The following is a 19,276-nucleotide window of genomic DNA, read 5'->3' on the forward strand; positions in this document are numbered from 1 at the left end:
TAGACAGCACCCCCACCAAGGTAGGTTGTGTGTGATTTCATCCCTCCTTCCTGACCACTCATATGTCATGCCCAGCTCTTGGTCAGTGGACAAGGATGTCACCTTCAAGATACATTTGTCTTGCACCCTCTTCTCTACCCTTCCCTTTCACAAAAGCAGAAAACAGCAGGTAAATTGTGTCAGCCAACACTCAGTGAGTCCCCAGGTGGCTAGGCTGCACCTGCTGTTAAAGGGCAGCAGGGATGAATGGGGCGCTGTCCCTGCCTTCAGGACAACGCAGTTCATACTGCAACTTGCCTTCTCACTGTGTGGGGTGCACAGGGTGGGGAAGCAGGGAGTTCCCTGGGGTGATCAGGAAGGTTCCAAGGAGCAGCTGAGAAGGGACTTAGCCTTGAAGGATGGACAGTGTGGAGAGCTGGAGTGGACAGCCTCAAGATAGAAAGGTCACTTGGAGCCCAAACACCAGCTGTGGAGTTGGGGCCTTTATCCTGGGCAAAGGGGAAGTCATGGGAACCTGTGACTTTTAGCCAAGGAGGGGCCTGAGGCAGAAATGACTCCTTCCTGATCTCCTCTCCTCCCCTCCCCCACTCCTCCTCTCTGTCTCTCTCTCCCTCCCCATCTAGTCCAAAGGTGGCTATGTGCAGACCTGACTCTTCTCACTGTGCTAAATCAGTGCCTGCCCTTCCCTCCCACCCACAGCAAAATGGTCCACTTGAAACATACTCCAGGCCCCAGCCCGCCTCTGCTCAAGCCCTGCCGTGACTCTTATACTGGGCAGTGTAAAACTCAGAGTCTTGTCCTGGGTTGCAAGGCCTTGGCCTCACTTCCTGAGACGCTGCCATGGGCTCCAAACTCTGGCCGCCTCCACAGGCCAAGCACCCACCTGCCTGGACCACACTGACCACACGTCACCGGCCTGGCTCCCTGGTGACCCTAGCCGCTAAGCTAATACCCCTGCCACCCTTACCCAAGGCCACTTAAAAAAATTGATTATGAACATTATTTTTGATTGACAAGCCATAATCGTATACATTAATGGGGTACAATGAGACATTTTGATATGTGTATACGTGGAATGATTCAATCAAGCTAAGTAACATATCTATCACTTTGCTTGAGCACAGCACTTAGCACCATCTGTTACAAATATTTATTGGTTTATTGTTCAAATCTGCAACATCCCTGGAGCAGGACTTGGTCTGCTATGTTCCCTGCAATGGACAGTGCTGGGCTGGAGAAGGTGCTCAGCAAATGCATGTGTTTGTGAAAGGGATGAGCCCCTGGTCATTGGTGCTTTTCGCAAGTGCCACCTCAGCATCTCTTACAGTGTGACTCTGACATCCAGCATGGGATGTAAACGCCAGGTCGAGATCGGATAGCCTGAGTCCATAGTCTGATTGGTCTATCCTGGCTTTGAGGTTATAGAAATTATGGGAAGGTGGTTCTTACATTTTACATAGTGTGTAATCTGTTTTCATTCATTCCTCATTCCACTCAGTATTTATTGATTAGGTACTATACATAGTTCAAAAATTCCTGTGGATGAAATGTCTTAAAATGTTTCTCCATAAAAATAATGAGTCACCTTGGAGGCTGAGGTAGGCAGATCGCTTGAGCTTAGGAGTTCAAGACCAGCCTGAGCAAGAGTGAGACTCTCGTCTCTACTGAAAATAGAAAAACTAGCCAAGTGTTGTGGCGGGTGCCTGTAGTCCCAGCTACTCAGAAGGCTGAGGTAGGAGCATCACTTAACCCAAGAGTTTGAGGTTGCTGTAGATATGACACCATGACACTCCACCTAGGGCGACAGAGTGAGACCCTTCATGAATTGAGTTGGGTGTTATTGGGCGCCTCAAGCTGTGGGTTAGGAGTGAACTATGGCCTGACCTGGGGCCCCAGGCTTGGTGGTGCTGTCAGGTTTGCCTGGTAACAGTTGCCTCTATGTCCAGCGCTTCCTGAGCTTGCCTCTGTGTCCAGTGTTTCCTGTGCAGGACAGTGGTATGGCATGGTGGGCAATCACTCTGGCCAGTGTGTACAAGGACTGCAGGGGAAGGAAGTGGCAATGGGGAGATGTGTCAGGAAGCCAGGCAGTCCCCCATGAGTGAAAGAGCAAGGCCCCCCAGGAAAGAGGGGCTGACATGTTCTGGAGACATTTCAGAGGAAGCTAGCGGAACCTGCTACCTCCTTGGTTGTGGGTGGTGAGGGGAAAGGAAAATGACAGTGGCTTTGATCTGGAGGTAACAGTGGGCCACTTTGAAGAATAGGCGGTCAAGCCAGGGTGTCACCCAAGCCAGGTCGTCATCCAGAAAGAGAAGCCCAGCAAGTGTGGAGGGCATCCTGCAAATGAGCTGAAATGAGGTCCCCTGATAGCTAGGTGGTCAACATGGCAGGATGGGATGTTGTCAAGAAGAGCAGAAGCCTGAGGATAAGTGTTTGGGGAGCAAAATATCAGGAGAACACCTGTATTAGGGACTGGGAGAAGCATTACCCAGCAGAGGGGACAGTGGAAGGAGTGGCCAGTGGGGTTTAGGGAGAACAAGTACTCTTGTTCTGGGGCCTTTGGGGCCATGCCCAGGGACGGTTTGGGGTAGGTGGTGGTGAGCACACGGTGCTACTGGGAGCTCAAGAGAGAGTGAATCAGAATACTGGGAAGTACCAAGTGCTAGTGAGGATGGAGAGAAATCTGAGCCCTCATGCATTGCCAATGAGAATTTAAAATGGTGTAGCCACTTTGGAAAACGGGCTGACGGTTGGTTACTCAAAAAGCAAAACACAGAGCTAGCACACAGCCCAGCAGTTCTGTTCCTAGGCATCTGCCCAAGAGAATTGAAAACACACAGCCACATAAAAACTGGCCCGTCAGTGTTCACAGCAGTGTGGTTCATGATAGCCAGAAAGTGGAAACCACACAAATGTCCGTCAGCTGGTGAATGGATAAATAAAATGTTACCTATCCATTACTGTGAAATATTACTTTGCCATTCAAGGCACGAAGTACTGGTATATGCTGCAACATGGGTGAACCCTGAAAACTTTATGTCAAGTGAAAGGAGCCACCACGGAGACCACACACTGCTTGGTCCCGTTTATACGCCATGACCAGCTCGGGCAAACCCATGGAACCAGAAGGTGGGGTGGGGGCTGCCAGGAGCTGGCAGTGGAATGCAGAGTGACTGATAAGAGGGACGGATTTGTTTTGGGGATGATGAAATGTATAGGAATTAAGTAGCAAAGATGGCTGCACAGTTCTGGGAATGTCCTTAAAAAGCACTGACTTATGGGTGGCACCTGTGGCTCAAGGAGTAGGGCGCCGGTCCCATATGCTGGAGGTGGTGGGTTCAAACCCAGCCCCGGCCAAAAAAAAAAAAGCACTGACTTACATACTTTTACAGGGTGGATTTTATGTTATGTGAATTATATCTCAATGTAAAAGATTGCTAGGTACGGTGGCTCACACCTGTAACCCGAGCACTTTGGGAGGCTGAGTCAGAAGGATCACTTGAGCCCAGGAGTTTGAGGTTACAGTGAGCTACGATGGGCGATGCCACTGCACTGCACTTAAGCTGGGTGACAGAGTGAGACACTGTCATCTCAAAAAGAGAGAGAGAGACGGAGATTGAGATTGAGAGAAAGAGACGGAATTGAGAGTGTGAGCCAGGCAGTCTAAACCAAGGCATGACCAACGCAAGCACTGAGTGGCTGGGCCATGGACGTGGTTAGCAGGCAGCTCCAGCCTCCAGGCAAGTCCATACGCCCATGGTTTTGAAGGTCCCGCAGTGCAGGCCCAGTGAAGAAGGTGCTTTAATTACTGGGCATCCTCCTGCAGCTGGGGCTCAGGAGTGCCCCAGCCATTAGCTCGGCGCCTTCACATGCAGGGGAGTCACCAGTCTCACACCTTGAGGCAGATTTTACCTCCCTAAGGATTCCTGCTGCCCAGTTGTTAACAGTGAACAATCCCAGCACCCTGTCACTTCATTCTGTCTGTGTAAGAACCTCTAATCAAGGCATTCCGACCTGGCCCAGGGCACACTGTCCTCCACCTCTCACTGCTGCCCAGAGCAGCTCTTACTTCTTTCTATGGGCTTCTCACTCTGGCCTGACCCTCAGAGATATGTGAGACCAGGAGCATCAGGGCTGGGTCTGGAGAGAGGAGGGCAGGGTGGCAGGGGACTACAGGGGTCACAGAGAGCCTGCAGCCAGCCTGTCACCCCTCAGTGGCATTCTTCTCTTTCCTGCAGCTCTTGCAGTCTCAAGATGTGAAGGAAGATGCTGTCCTTTGCTGCTCCATGGAGGTAAGCAGTGGGGCTCAGACATCCTGACCTCAAATCCAGTGTATCCCTCATGTCTTAGCAGTTGTGGTGCACAGGGGTCACTGGAAGCATTTGCAAGTCCAAAGGAAGGAAGGCTTTGTCGGGCAGGGCTGATGGCTGATGGCTGATGGCTTCAGGAGTAGACATAGACTTCTACATCCAGAATTGTCCACCCTAAACCAAAATAAATGCTGATGGGAAGAGAAGCCAGCCACAGACTAGAGGGCGAGAGAATTGGTTCTGTAAAAGGAAGGACAGCTGGCATTGGCCACTGTCCCTCTGTCCCCACAGACACCTGCTCTTTGATGGGACATCCCACACAAATGACTTCAGAGACTCCAGACGACCCCTGCCCCCAGATAGCTCCCTCTGCTTTGCATTCCTATGCTGGCATTGCCCACCCCAGAGCAGCCCCCTCAGGAGGTGCCACTCCTGTCTCCAGTGTGCAGCCATTGCTCATGGAAACTCTCCCTCTGGGATCTTCCTTTGGAGAAGGAAGGGCTTGGGCCCAGTCCTTGGGCCAGATCTTTGCCCAGGGCATATAGCCCGGGGCACTCTGAGTCGGTGCAGGCAGGAGAGGGGCTTCCTGCATGAAGGCTTCACCTGTCAAGGCTATCATGAGCACACCTCTCAGTTGGCTTCAGCCTAGCCACAAAGGCTCCACCCGGGAACTCAGGCCTGAAGCGCTGGGAGCCCACCAGCAGCCTGGGTCTGTAGGATGGTCACTCCATTCATCCCACAGGGGGACTAGGGGAGATAAAGAAGAAGGAGAAAGCATGTCCCTGCCCTCCCAGTCTGGTTAAGGATAGATCACACACACACACACACACACACACACACACACACACACACACACACACACACGGTGGATGTGCCGTGCACAGAGCACAGAGCCTTGAGAAGTCAGGGGACAGCAGTCTTAGGAGGGCAAGGAAGGGTGTATGAAAATGGTAGAGCCTAGAAAAATGGGTGGAACAGAGGTGGGGATTCAGATTGTATGGAGAGGTTCTGTGGGGCTGCTGACCAGGGGTGTGCTCATCTGAGAAGACTGGGACTCCTTCCCAGTTGGGCTTTTCAAGATTACTGGGGTCTCTATAGGGCAGGCCCTCTAGCTGGCCTTCTCCTCGGTTCATGTTCCTCTCCCTGCTTTGTGGCATAGCCATGGGCAGAGGTCAGTTGTGGGTGAGGTGGGATCGGGAGCAGGAGAGAAGGGCAAAGAGAGAAATAGGAACCATTGTCCCTGCTCTCAAGTTCCACAGGAACGCATGCAGGTAATAATGACTGAGCTCATCTCCACAGAGATACTTTAGCAAGTGAAAATAAACATGATGCCACCTGAACACCAGTGGGAGCAGATCTCGGAGCTGTTTGGGATGTGAGTGTAGTCAGGGGAGGCTTCCTGTAGGAGGGAAGGGGGGAAAGGGATGAGAGGCCCAGGTGATGCTCTGGTCCCTCTGGTCCCTGCCAGCAGATCACATGTTAGTACAGTATCCCACACTTGGCTGTGCCCTCCCTCCACCCCCACCCCATCCTCCTTCCTGCCACAGCATTAAGGCCTGGGCCTGAGTGTCCCTGAGACAAGCCAGCTATTTCCTTTGCCTGCCCCCAGCCCACTTAAGGAGAGTGGTCAGGGGGCCATCACAGGGCCCAAGTCCTATCTTGACCCCGTTTCTGTGCCCACAGCTGCAGAGCACAGGCCGGCTGCTGGAGGAGCAGCTGCCCGAGATGATGACAGAGCTACTGGCCAGCGCCCGGGACAAGATGCTGTGCCCCTCTGAGTCAATGCTGACCCGGTCGCTGCTCCTGGAGGTCATTGAGCTCCACGCCAACAGCTGGAACCCTCTGACGCCTCCCATCACACAGTACTACAACAGAACCATCCAGAAACTGACAGCCTGACAGCCAGGGGACCTGGCGGGCGGCCCGCGGGCAGCTGGGGCCCTGGTGCACAGGGCCAGATGGACAGGCGGGAGGACAGGGGTGGCCCTGGCGGGAGGAAGAATTGGGGAGGAAGTCAGGCAGAGTTGGTGGCCAGTCTGGAGCCAGACAAGGATGGGATTGAGCCCCTGAGAGTAGCTCCCCGCTCGAGCCCCTCAGCTCACCAATAAGGGAAGCATGTTTCTTTTCCTGGTGGCGCCGGCCCTCCCCTCATCACTCCCACCTTCCCCCCTCAGACCCATCCCCGCAGAGCTTTGTGCGAGGATCTCATCTCTGACTCCTCGCCGCCGGGTACCGCTTGGGTCGGAAAGGACCTCAGAAGGCTGAAAAAGTGGGTCGGCAACGGGGCTTGCATTGTTTCCTCATGCTGTCAGCCGCAGTCGCCAACTGGCAGCAGACGACGTGTAGCAGATGTCCGGGCGGACAAAGGCAGGCACGGTCCCCACCAGCCGCCGACAATTGACAGCCTTTGTCAGCCATGCTGAGCTTTTCTCTAACCTTCACGCTCCACCCTCCTGCCTCCTCCCGAGCCCCCAGCCTCAGGCCCAGGGGTCAGGGACAGTGGGGAAGGTGGAGTTTGCAGTTCTCATTGCACTCTTTTGTTTACTGTGTTTTATTTTTCAAGAGTCAGTTGCTTTGAAGTGTCCTCTCCCAGTGAAAATGCCTGCCCTGTGATCACACAGTCAGAACGCGAGGACCCCCGGATGAGTGGGAGATCAAACTGGGCTCCCTCTGGAAGGATTCTAGCCACAGACAGCTTGCCAGTAGCCAATTAGAGTAATTGGAAACTTCTGCCCCAGAGGGGGTCACCGCTGGAATCCTGTTTTTCTCACCACTGGGACCACAGTAAGCCCAGGCCTGACCCCTCGGGCCTTGTGGCAAATAGGGCACAAGGACTGGCAGATTAAAACCAAAATGCTAGGTAGCGTTTCCGCTCTACATGCAGGTCTGACTAGGGAGGTCTCTCCTCTCTGATTCTAAGAGAGCAGGTGGATAGGAGCTAATGGGCTGTGTCACTGCCCCAGCCTCAATTCAGGCAGGGGCCCAGCCCTCCCACAGGGAAGGGGTGAATCCATTGAGACATGAGCGGGACAGTCAGGTGGCCTGATGGGGCTGCCAGATGGAGCCTTCCAGGCTGGGGTTTCTTGAGAGGCCCTGGTCCCGGGGAGCAGCCCCTTTTGTGATAGCTCAAGAGCAGGACAAGGGTCAGCTCTGTGAGGCTGGCTGCACATCCTAACAGGTATCTACACAGCTCCATCTCCAGGGTTGGAGCACACACTTTGATGAGCCCCCCCAAAATGTCAGAGACCAGCTGCTTCCTTCCTTGCTCCTTTGTTGAGGCTGGTCATGCCCTAGGTGAAGATGGAGCCCCTCCTGGTGTACAGACTGGCCAGGAGGTGATGGTAGGGGGAGGTCTCTCCTCTCTGATTCTAAGAGAGCAGGTGGATGGGAAGCCACCTCCCCAGTTCTCCCAGCCCTTCCCACAGCTGCTACCTGCCCTCTCGCCTCAGTATTGGAGCCCAGGCTAGTCCCCAGAAAGAGCCTGTTGGGGACAGGGTGCGGGGGAGCAGCCTTACCTGAAACAGGTCTGTGGCCTCTGCCAAGAAGCCCTGGCTGACTCCTGCCCTTACCTGCTTTCTCCCTCCTCCCCAGGCCTTTCTTCCCAGGCTTCCTCAAGCTTCTCCCTGCTGCCTTTCCTCCTCAGCTAGGCCCAGCCTGGGGCCTGGGGACAGATGCAGATACCCCACAGGAGGCCTTGAAGAGGAAAAGCCAGGCTGATGTTATGGTGCCAGAGAGGGCACCAGGGAGGTCGTGCTCCCATGAAGTCAGGCAGCCCCAGCCTGGTGCGCAGCCCTCAGAGAGCCTCACCTGTCCCCCTCGGGTGTGGGGTGTGCCTGTGGGAGGGTGCACTGCCAAGGGGACTTGGGACTGGGGCTCCTCAACCCTGCCGGGGGCTCCGAAACAAGCCTCATGAAGGGAGCCTCCCAAACACCATATGGAGGGCTGCACGCCTTGGAAGCTATGACAGGGGGCTGTGGACACACAGGGGCCTGCCGCCCTGTCCTCCTCATGCCCGCCCTCCTCAGTGGTCTTGCCCCAGGGCCACCCTCATTGGCTGTTAGGACCAGAGTGTGAAGAAGTGAGATATAAATATGTATACATATATAAATATATTTTTAATTACGTGTCGTGTCACGGTGGCTCCAGACTTACAGTTTGCCTAGTTTGTTCCATTGCTTGAAAACGCTTCCTAGCCAATCTGAATAACACTTTGAGCTGTTTTTCTAAATGCAGGTTGCTGCTAATTTTTCAGACATGGAAGGAAAATGTTTAAAAAAAAATTTTTTTTTTTCCAGAGATGACAGTAAAGCCTAAAATTTGAGACTCTGAGGCAGCTTCCCATGGGAGACTACTCAGACAGGAACTGGGGGGGGCAGAAGTAGGTACCCTACAGACCCTGTCCCCTCCCCAGGCCAGATGCCCCTCTGCTGAGCAAGGAAGGCCATATCCAAGTTGACCTCTGAATGTATTTGATGGGAGGCAAAACTGGATATTGCGTTTTGAAGGCTTCTGTTAGGCTCATGTTATCGTCCCTACTAGCCCGCAGCTCTTGGTGCATGGAAGAGGCACAGTCCAGCCATCTGATGTTGATCCTGTCTCAGTCTCTCCCCCGTGCCTGTCAGGATGAGTTAGTCATTGTTTTCCTCTAAGGCGGCCGGCTTGCCACAGCCCTGCTCCCCATGGCCTCGTGGCTTTGCCTAAGCTCTGGGACCGCAGCCCCAGGAAGGCTCCCAACCCCCCCGGACAAGGCCGGGAGCCCCACCGTCCCCCAGAGGGAGTGTGTACCCTTAAACCCAGTTTTGTCTGTTTGTCCTTCCTTAACCAGTCTGTAAACCTTTATGGTTTGGGGATCATCTTGTCCATTGTGTAATTGTAAATGTTGGACGAGTCAGTATTTATTCTAATTTTTATTTTATTTTATTTTAATTTTTCCAAGGGATGGGGAGGGGGGTGTGGGAACTATACCACTGATCAGGTCTGGGCAGCTGTAGGGGGGTTGGGGGCTCAGGAGCTCCGCGTCACCCCAGACACAGGCCTCCAAGAAGCCAAGTCCCTGTCTGTTATCTGGCATCGTTCCCTGTCTGACAGACTCTCAGGGCCTGCCTAGGGAGTCACGTCCCTCAGCTGCCAAGCATTCTGTTGGGAAACCTCTGGCTGGGCCTTTGAGGATGAGGATCAGAGAAAGACAACTTTCTTCTGCTTGGGACACTTGCACGGAAGGGCCAGCCGCCTCCCCTGCGCCAGCTGGGAGCTGGACAACAGGACCTACCTTCCTGGAGCAGGGACCTGGGGCTTCCCGTCAAAGCTGCAGCAGAATCCTGCTCTCGCGACCACCTTCCCTCCTTCGGTATGTCCTGCTTTCCAGCTGAACCTAAACTGCAAGTGGATTTAAAAAAATAAACATCAAAAGCCAAAAATGCCCTGAATCTGTGTTCTCTGTGTGTTCACCAAAGGAAATCTTTCCTCCAAGCTTTTGTGCCTCAGCTGGTGCTGGCTGGGCCAGCTGAGGAACCCCTGCCCAGGAGATGAACAAATGAGAAAATGCCCCCCAACCCTGGCTGCCATGGGGAGCAGGGCAGGGTCTGGGCCTGTGGAAAGTTGGAAAGAAGCTAGTCCAGGAGGATGTGGGTAAAGGAGACTTGTGCTCCCCAAATCTGGAAACTGCCCATTCAAGGTGGTAGAATTAGGCCAGTCTTAGAGAAAATGGCTTTCACACTATAAACGTTTGATTTAACCACCCTTCAAACCTACCTTTTCCCCAGAAATGTCACTGTGGCATTTGGACGTGACTCATTTCAAGAAGGCTGAGAGTTGGGCCTCAGAGCTTCCAAAAGTCAACAGCAAGGGACTGTCCAGTCCTGGCTGGTCAAATGAGTCTTTCATTGAAGGGTCCCCAAAGGGCCCCGTGATTTATTTTTCCTGTGATGACATGTCCCTTGTTTTGCACAATCCTCCCATGGCAAAGCACTGGGGACACTGCCGCTGGCAACAGCTCCTCCTTGGGGAGTCTCTCTGGCAAGAACTTGCCAGCCTCCAGCTCCTCAGGGTGACCACCAGAGTGTCTACCCCCCTTCACCTTCCCCTAGCCTGGTCAGGACAGGGCCCAGGAGCCCAGGGAGAGCATGTTGAGATTTGAGAATTGTCCCTTACTAAGTCATACACACACCATGACACTGCCTGAGGACAGCCAGAAGTTCACAGATTGGGTAGAGGGAAATAGTGTTTGTTAAACAATTGAGAGACTTGTCAAGCCACTGTTTTGTTTTTTGGTTTTTGTTTTGTTTGCAGTTTTTGGCCAGGGCTGGGCTTGAACCAGCCACCTCTGGCATATGGGGCCAGCGCCCTACTCCTTTGAGCCCGTCAGGCGCCGCCTGTCAAGCCACATTTTTTTACAAAAATACAAAAGAGTAGGAGCAGAAATCAGAGGCAAAATTAAAGGTGTTTAAAGGTAAGGGAGAGGCTGGGGAAGAGGCATCTTATCAAGTACTTCCCCAAAAGGGAGAGGGGATTTTTTTGGGTGAGTCAGTCCTGCTTCCAGAAGGTTCTAAATTACTGGATATTAAGAAATACATTGTCCAAATAAACGTTTTAATCCCTGATTTCACCACCATCTCTGCTGTTAGGTTTCCGCTATTGTTTTGAGACTAGGTTACATTTGTACTGGGTCTGTGAGGGTACAAGGGAAGACTATTCTGGATGAATAAGCTGGAACTCATAAACACCTACAATTTGTAAGGGCCTTTTAAGTACCAGGACAAACAGCAGAAAAAGAAGGGATTGAGCAGTTGAAGGGAAAAGAAGTGTCTCTCTCCTTCCAGAACCTCCCCTGTGGCTTCCTGACACTGTCTCGGTTAGTCCAGTGAAGTAGGAAGACAAGTGTCTCTGATTCCCGTCTTACAGGGGAAGAGCCAGGGCTGGGATGAACCAAGAGGCAAGCAAGGCCTTCTCCAGCAATCCCTCCCTCTTCCCTGCCAGGACCACCACCCCGGGGCACCAGTCACATCAGAGCAGCCAGCTGTTTCCTGGGACTGGTTACAGTGGGCAGACCTCACCATCTTCCCTAGGTGGCTATGGGAACCAGGACAATCAGGAAGTGCCTCAATTCACGGGATTTCAGTGGGGTAGGCAGGAGAAAGAGCAAGGGCGATGGTTTGACATTTGGTACTATTACATAAAAAGACCCCACACTGGTTCACACTGCATCTTTTTATGTCACTGTGTCCTCAAGGCCAGTGGGAGACACCTTGGCTGAAATGAGGCTGGCTAGCACATTCACAGCAAGGGAAGGGGACACAAGTCCCCTTGAGTGTGGGGCAGAATGTGTGCCATGAACTCGGGAGTGCATCACGATCTTCATCTTTATCAGCCCCCTTCTTCATAAAAAATTATAAAAGATATAATTTGTGATTATATTGGTATAAAGACAAACGTGATTTATTCAAACATTATCTTCAACCTAGAAGTTCATTTTTAAATTCTGATTTAAAAAAAAAAAAACAAAACATTTTGGGGGCCCCTGAATGTATTCTGTACCTTAGCCTCCTTGGGCAGCTGTAACGACGTACCACAGACTGAGTGTCTTATCAACAACAGGTGTTTATTTCTCGTGGTTCTGCAGGCTGGAGGTCTGAGAGCAGGATGCCGGTATGGGGGTTGGTGAAGGCCCTCTTCCAGCTTGCGGACTGCTGACTTATAACTTCACATGGTGGAGAGGGGGTGGAAGAGTCTTTGGGGTCTTTTTCAGGAGGGCACTAACTCCACTCACGAGGGCTTCTTCCTCACAACCTGATTACCTCCCAAAGGCTCCGCCTTCTAACACCATCATGTCAGGGATTAGGATCTCAATGTATGAATTTCAGGGGACACAAACAGTCCACAGCAGCACCCTAGGTCCTGTGCCTCATGGGTACATGGACCCTGTACGGGTATCACCTGAACAAGAAGCCCCACCTTTCCCTGCTGCCCACCTGATCTCAGTGTGACCTGGGGGTGGGGGGTTGTCAACTGCTGTAACTGTTGTTACAGCTGCCTGAGGAGGCTAAGGTACAGGCTTCCCAGAAGGTAGCTGCTCTTGCCCTGAATTGGTTGCTGGCAGGACAGCCCAGAGCACAAGCCGGGCAGCTACACTAGAGACACTCTGGCCCCAGTGAGCCTGATCATTCCACAGCACTCTCCCCATTCTCCAGCTCTTTCAAATATGACATCTGGTTACAGTCTTCCCAGAGTCCCGTGAGGGATGGAAATACAAGTCTTACACTCATTTTATACCTGGGGAAACTGAGGGAACCAGCCTACATGTTTGAATGGGGCTTTATAGTTTTCAAATAAGCAATTTTTCTTGATCCTCACCGTGACCCTGCCAGATGACAGATTCTTTTGACCCCATTTTTTTTTTGAGACGGAGCCTCAAGCTGTCGCCCTGGGTAAAGTGCCTTGGCATCACAGCTCACAGCAACCTCCAACTCCTGGGCTCAAGCGATTCTCCTGCCTCTGCCTCCCAAGTGCCTGGGACCACAGGCGCCTGCCACAGGCTATTTTTTGGTTGCAGCCCTCATTGTTTGGCAGGCCCAGGCTGGATTCGAACCTGTCAGCTCAGGTGTATGGCTGGCGCCCTAGCCACTTGAGCCCCAGATGCCGAGCCCCTTTGACCCCATTTTAAAGACAGAGAAACAGGCTCAGAGAAGCATAGTGACAAATCCATATCGTGTGACCTGCAGGCACCAAGGCCAGGCCTTGAATTGCTGCAGGGAATGAGAACTGCCACTCTCACTTTCCCAGGATGAGCCAGCAAAAACCGTGTCCTGAGATGGGACTGGGACATGTGTGTGGGGATCAGGCTGGGGCTCCTAGCACCTGGCCTCCAGTACCCAAGGCCACCTTCTGCCCTGAGTCCCTTTAACCTGGTCCTTGGCACACAGGCCTTTGCCTCTTCTTGCCTCCATTCCTGCCAGCCTCCCCACTCGCTGAGCAGTCTCAGTCCTGCCTCCTGTAATCCACAGAGCACTGGGGCCACAATCAGCCCCTTGAGAGCGATGAAGCTTTATCACATGGCCAGGGACCCACAGCTGACCTGAGGCAGGGCCAATTCTCGGTCATCACCCATGCCCAGGCCTTTCAAGTAAATCTTGAATGGGTACCATCTTGTGCTAGGGAAACAAGCAAAGGAGAGGCTGACCGACGTGGTTGGTGTCCCAAAAAGATGAAATTCACACACACAGGCCTGGCCCAACCACTAGGTGTGTCCTGGTGCAGGGCCCCTGCCGTGGCATCTGCTGTGCTGCCGAGAAAGCCCACCGCTGGCTCAGGCCCTCCAAGGAGACCACACAGGGCTCACCTGAGCCTCACTGTTCAGCCAGGGAATGAGAACTGCCACTCTCACTTTCCCAGGACAAGCCAGCAAAAACCCACATGCCCACCAAGGATAAGGAGGGAAATCTCCACTGGGAACTGAGACAAGCTGAAAGCAAACATTCTGTTGCATTTCCCCAAAATAACAAAAGCTCTATTAAAGCAGTTGACAATCCCATTTTAAGGGTACTTGTATACATACACAGAACCTTACAATGCTGCACAGTCTAAAATCTTACTTTTTGTGGCTTAGACTGTTTCAGCAATCAGTGGAGAGTTCTGCAGCCAACAGTCACACCTACAGAGTTTCAACTCAGGGTAAATGTTGTGTCAGTCTGAGTAATCACCAGTGTGATTCCAGAACTCTGGGATTCTGTGCCATTTGGGGCAAATGTCAACATTTCTTGATTAAGTGCACAACTGTGCAGAGAGTTTTGGAAAGACCATCCTTCTGAGCCGAATTGAAAGAAGGCCTCTTGCCGGGGTCACAGCCTCCTTCTCCAGGTCAGTTTCAGAATAACCAGCTCTGTTCAGTGGGACTCAGTGTGTCCCAGAGTTCTGGAATCCTCTTCCTGCCTTGTTTCTAACACCGGGCCACCTGCCCGTCAGACACACGGCACCTGGCCTACTCCAGCACCTCCAGCTCCCAGAGATGAGCAGGGGGTCCAGGTCTGGGCTCTTGGATCCCTGAAGAATGTATAGAGACACTAAAGGTACCCCAAAGGTGAAGAAAATGGATAAGAGGGAGCCAGAGTCCAGCCATGTAATCAATGCCCTTCCTGTTTGGCCAGGGTGGGAGTGGGCTCAGCCTTGGTCGGGCACATCTCAGAGGAAAAAGAGGAGAGGTAGGTCTGCACAGCAGAGGAAGTGCGAGAACTCATGGGGAACATCAGCAGGGGAGGAAGGATTCTCGAGGTCTGTGTCTGCTGCTTGTGATGACAATCTGTGTGACTAAAGAGCACAAAGCCTCAGGGACTGCAGAAGAGATGTCCACTGCTCTTGGTCACGGGGCTGCAGATGGGGTGAGGTTTGGGGCATCTTGGCTGGCTCTGGCCCACACCAAGGCCTCCCTCTCTGGTGAGGGGGCAGAGCTCAGCCTGCAGTGAGTCATAGCCATTAGAGGGGTGCTCTCTCTTCCAGGAAGTTCTCCTTAACTGCTCTCCCAGTTTAGGTTACAGGCACCCCCTCCCCGAGTTTGCAGCTCCCAAGAATGGTCCTGCTGTGGTCCTGCTCACTGTGCATTGCCAACAGTATGGGAGTGGCACATGCCTACTAACCTTGAACTTGACCTTGTCCCCTATGCCTCCCAGCACCAAGCCAGGGCCTGGCCCCAAGCAAGGAAGAAAGGGTGTAGTCCAGGTACTCAGTGACTAAGAGGCTTAAGGGAGGGAAAGCTATACCTAGATCCAGGTCCTTGAGGTGGAGTGCACAGACCAGGGGAGGACTGGGCTAAGGGTCAGGTGGGATGGGGCCTTCAAGTGGGGATGGCTGGGGAGGGGGCCTCCAAGCCTGAGGTCTCACCATCCCCGGAGACATGGAGGTGGGTAGAAAATGCTGTACTATGGGGGGTACCAGAGTCACCCACACACAGTATAGACAGCTTCTGTGTGCAGATCAGGGGTGTCCTTCCCCCCTCAGGGAGCCCAGCCCTGCCCAAAGACCTTGCGAGCTGACTAAGACCCTCCGCTGGGCACCCTTGTGTAGGACACACAGCCTACCACTGCACAAAATTCTCTATGTGTGTGTCTGTGGGTGCCATGTAGGTGGCGGGGGCTGGGGGGGTGCTGCATGTGACTGTGCTGTACACGGTGTGTGTCAGGATGATGTGAATTTGTGCTGCAGTTTGTAACTCTCCCAGGCAGGCTGGCCTCTGAGCAGTGAAGGGTGGGCAGCAGGGCTGTGAGGGTCTTGCTTCCTAGAATCAGCAGCCCATGGTGTCTCTCAGAGGAGGTCACAGTGGGGGCTCCTTTACCTGCTCCCTCCAAGTGCTGACTCTGGCTGCAGTGTGCCCATGACAGGCAACAGGTCCCGGTGGGCAGGCCCCAGCTGGCCTTCTGTGAACAGAAGTCCAGCTTATCCCTTAGGTGATGAGGGACAGTTCTAGACAGACTTGAAGGAGGAATCAGGGAGGAAATATTCCCAAGGCAGTCCCAGGATCCAGTCAGAGTGAGGTGCCTGGTCAGGAAAGACTGGCTCATAGGGAGATCCCAGGAGGACAGGTGGGGTCCACATAGGAACCAGAGCTGCCCCAACAGCAGAGGAGCCACCTCAGAAATGGTGCCTAAGGAATCCCCCTCAGGATGTGGGATGTGGATCAGAAGACAGCCTCACCACCCGCCACCTGAGGGTCTGAAGCAGGAGCAGGGTTCCCTGGGCCACCTCCTCCCGGCAACTGCACCTCTGTGGGTCCCTGGAAATTACTAGGTACCTCCCTCCGACACCCCAGCCCCTCCAAATACTCTAGGCTATAGCATGTGGAGGGTGATTCAGAGCCCACCCTCCAATTTTACAGATGAAGACATCAGGCCCTTACAGGCAAGGGGGACCTGAGGACCCAGAAGTACAGCTAACGTTACAGGAGAGTCTCAAACCAGGCACCCAACTAAGCACCTCCATCTTCCCACACTATGCCCATTTTACACAGGGGAGACTCAGACTCGGATCAAAAGAGGTTAATTTGGCCCAGATTGCACCACCAGAAAGAGGAGAGACAGGATTCCAGCAGGGTCCCCTCCACCCGCAAAGCCCTCACACCTCGGCCAATGCAGCCATCCCTTCCTGCCCCCCAGCCGGAGGCAGTGAGGAGCCAGGCAGTGCAGGCTGGTGGAGAATGTGGACACATAAAGAAGGGTCACCATGAGAGGCTGGGGTGATGGAGTTGTTAATCAATGGGGAGATATCAGTGGTACAGTGGCCTGGGGACCTAGTCTCTTTTTTTTGAGACAGAACCTCACTATGTCACCCTTTGTAGAGTACCGTGACGTCACAGCTCACAGCAATCTCAAACTTTTGGGCTTAAGCAATTCTCTTGCCTCAGCCTCCCAAGTGGCTGGGACTGCAGGCGCCCGCCACAGTGCCTGGCTATTTTGTTGTTGCTGTTGCAGTTGCCATTGTTGTTTAGCTGGCCCAGGCCAAGTACGAACCCACCACCCTCAGTGCACGTGGCTGGCGCTGTAACCACTGTGCCACAGGCACCGAGCCAAGGGGCCCAGTCTCTTCGAGTATTCTGATGGGGTGTGCTGACGATGCCAGCCAGCATTGCCCTGGTGGCAGGTAGATGATGGTCAGAGACCCCTTACCAGAAGACAGCCAAAATTAAGGAAGATTAATCTTCCTGCAGCATGCAGGATGGATTGAAGGGGAGAGAAATATCAGGGAGACCAGTCAATTATGCAGGTGGGCAGCCCCTCAATGTGGGAGGGGAACTAAACAGCATTCTGCGGGTTCTGCATTTCACACTGGCCAGCTCTGCCCAGCCCAGGGGGCTGGCATTGCCCAGGATGACATGTTACACACATTCCTTTTTGTAGCCATGACTTACCTCTTTAAACAGTAATGTTCTTTTTTTTTAATTTTTGTTAGATATCTTTCCACAGGGGATCCTACACATCCCAGAGCTCTCAGAGGGCACTGTGTGTCTCACCCTTTCTTGATGACTCAGGGTCCTTTCGACAACACTAATTAGAGACTGGACTGTAATGCAGGGTTAGCCTCAGGGATTATCAAGGCATATTCCATCTGCTTTGCTTTTTTTAATTACTAGATCTGCACTTTACAGTTTTTCTGCCTCCTCTGTCATCACAAAGTTCTTCTCACTACCGTCAGTATGCCTGTTGGGGCCTGAGAAACCAGACCACCAAACTTGTCAGAACTATTTGTCAAGTAAGAGCGAATAGGCCTTGAATGAGGTCCTGAGGGATATTTTTATAAGCAAAGAGCATGAGCTTTGCTGCATGAATGGGTATTTTAAACAATGCTTTCATCTGCTCAGAAACCATTTTTGCCTACTTTCTGATCCCCATGACCTCCCAAAGTGTTGGATCCACCAGATGAGAAAGGCTTTGCTGACCTAGAACTAAAGTTATGTGAGTCGGTAGTCTCCCCCTCATGGCCCTGCGAGGCTGATGGGGTGGGCCTTATCCTAGTTTTCCAGGAAGGAAAGTGAACCTCAGAGGGCTGGGGTGGATGGAGATCAGTCAGTCAGGGTGAATCGGATGACACGGGCACCTGGCCTCAAGGCCACACCACGCACCGCACCTCGTATCATCAGAGATGGGGGCAGAGAGAATCAGAGGTCCCTGAAATTCATGCAAAGAGACTGGATTTGGAATCAGTAGATCAGAATTCTAGTCTGGGTTCCACACTACCCAGCTGAGTGCCCATGAAAGTGTTTTCTCTTAGGACTCAGTTTCCCCGTTTGTGAAAGAAGGATGGGTGTGTTAATTTTTAAAGTGTATTCTCTTTAAAAGAGTCTTTGCTAATTAGCAGGAGAGGGAAGGGGGAGGGGGGACAGGGAGAGAGATAAATAATTGTTCTGTCTGAGCCTACCCGACTCCCAGATTCGCTCAATCCTTTGACCGAATCTCCCTGTGATGGGCCCCTCCCTACTCTGGCTGACCCACCCAGGAAAGCTTTAAAATTTCAGATGAGTCAACCAGAGTCCTACAGCCCTTGAGAAAAGAGCCTAATAATAATGGCGACCTACAAATGCAAACAAAGCTCTTTCCAGGAGCAAAGGGACTTATGTCCTTTGCAGTCCCGCTTGCAGGGAAGGGCTATAGCCTGTGAGTGATTTGCCGGAGGGGCTGGGCTGGGAGTCAAACTAACACCTGTGGGCTCCAGAACTGAGGACTCTTCAGCTAGTTTGTCTTTGACACTTCCACCTGGGCCCTGGGCCATTCTTCCCACCAGCCGCTTCTTTCTTTTTCTTTATTTGCCACTCAAGGCTCCCAGGTGGAGGGTAGTCTGGGCACTCCAGTGCTAATCAGTTGAAGGCATTCCCACTAAGACAGAACCCACTAAGGACACCAGGCAGTGTGTCCCTTGTACCCCAACCCACCAGCTACACAGGCTGCCCAGTGTCAGTACCCCCTGCCCATCTGCAGGCCCTTTCCTATTCTGGGTGTGCCCCAGCACAGACCCCCTAGTCTGCTCGCAGAGCCCCACGCTGTCTGCCAGAGCCACGCTGTCTGCCAGAGCCACAGTCCTCCTTTTCTTTAGTGACTCCACCAGGCCGAGCCTGAGCTTGGCCACTTTCCTGGGCTTCTGCCGTATCGATTATTTTGGCTCCCCTTTTGCTGGGGATATCAATTTAGCGGGTTCCTAGGATGGCTGTGTTTTAACCTCTCACCCTGGTCTAGACTCTGTCAGCTCCCGCTGTCCCTCGGCCAGGAGCAGATGGAGGGCCCCAGGTCTCTCGGGCAGGCTCTGGAGCCAGTGGATTTCCAGGAACAGAGGCTGGGATCACTCAGCAGCCCCACCAAACTGCCTCCCTCCAAACTGGCCAGTGAATTATTAAAGATGCAATTTCCTTTCATCTTTCCAGTAAAATCGTTCCCTCTGCCATGATCTGCTGCCTTCCTGTCACTGGTGGGACACAGGCCTTGGCAAGACCCTAATCA

At 52.9% G+C, this 19,276-nt stretch overlaps 1 protein-coding gene across 8 annotated transcripts in view; it reads left to right on the forward strand.

The window, feature by feature from the left end:
• The window catches only part of CTIF (cap binding complex dependent translation initiation factor), a 313,526-nt gene extending 303,800 nt beyond the window's left edge, over positions 1-9,726 (forward strand). For all 8 annotated transcript variants that reach the window (XM_053571551.1, XM_053571550.1, XM_053571555.1 and 5 more), the window contains 2 exons: positions 4,236-4,289; positions 5,991-9,726. In XM_053571551.1, coding sequence (XP_053427526.1) covers positions 4,236-4,289; positions 5,991-6,206 — 270 coding nt within the window. In that variant the 3' untranslated portion in view covers positions 6,207-9,726. The remainder of the gene's footprint in view (positions 1-4,235; positions 4,290-5,990) is intronic.
• The last annotated feature ends 9,550 nt before the right edge of the window (positions 9,727-19,276 follow it).

This window comes from Nycticebus coucang, chromosome 19 (genome assembly GCF_027406575.1).
Source record: "Nycticebus coucang isolate mNycCou1 chromosome 19, mNycCou1.pri, whole genome shotgun sequence".
Classification (NCBI taxonomy): Eukaryota; Metazoa; Chordata; class Mammalia; order Primates; family Lorisidae; genus Nycticebus; species Nycticebus coucang.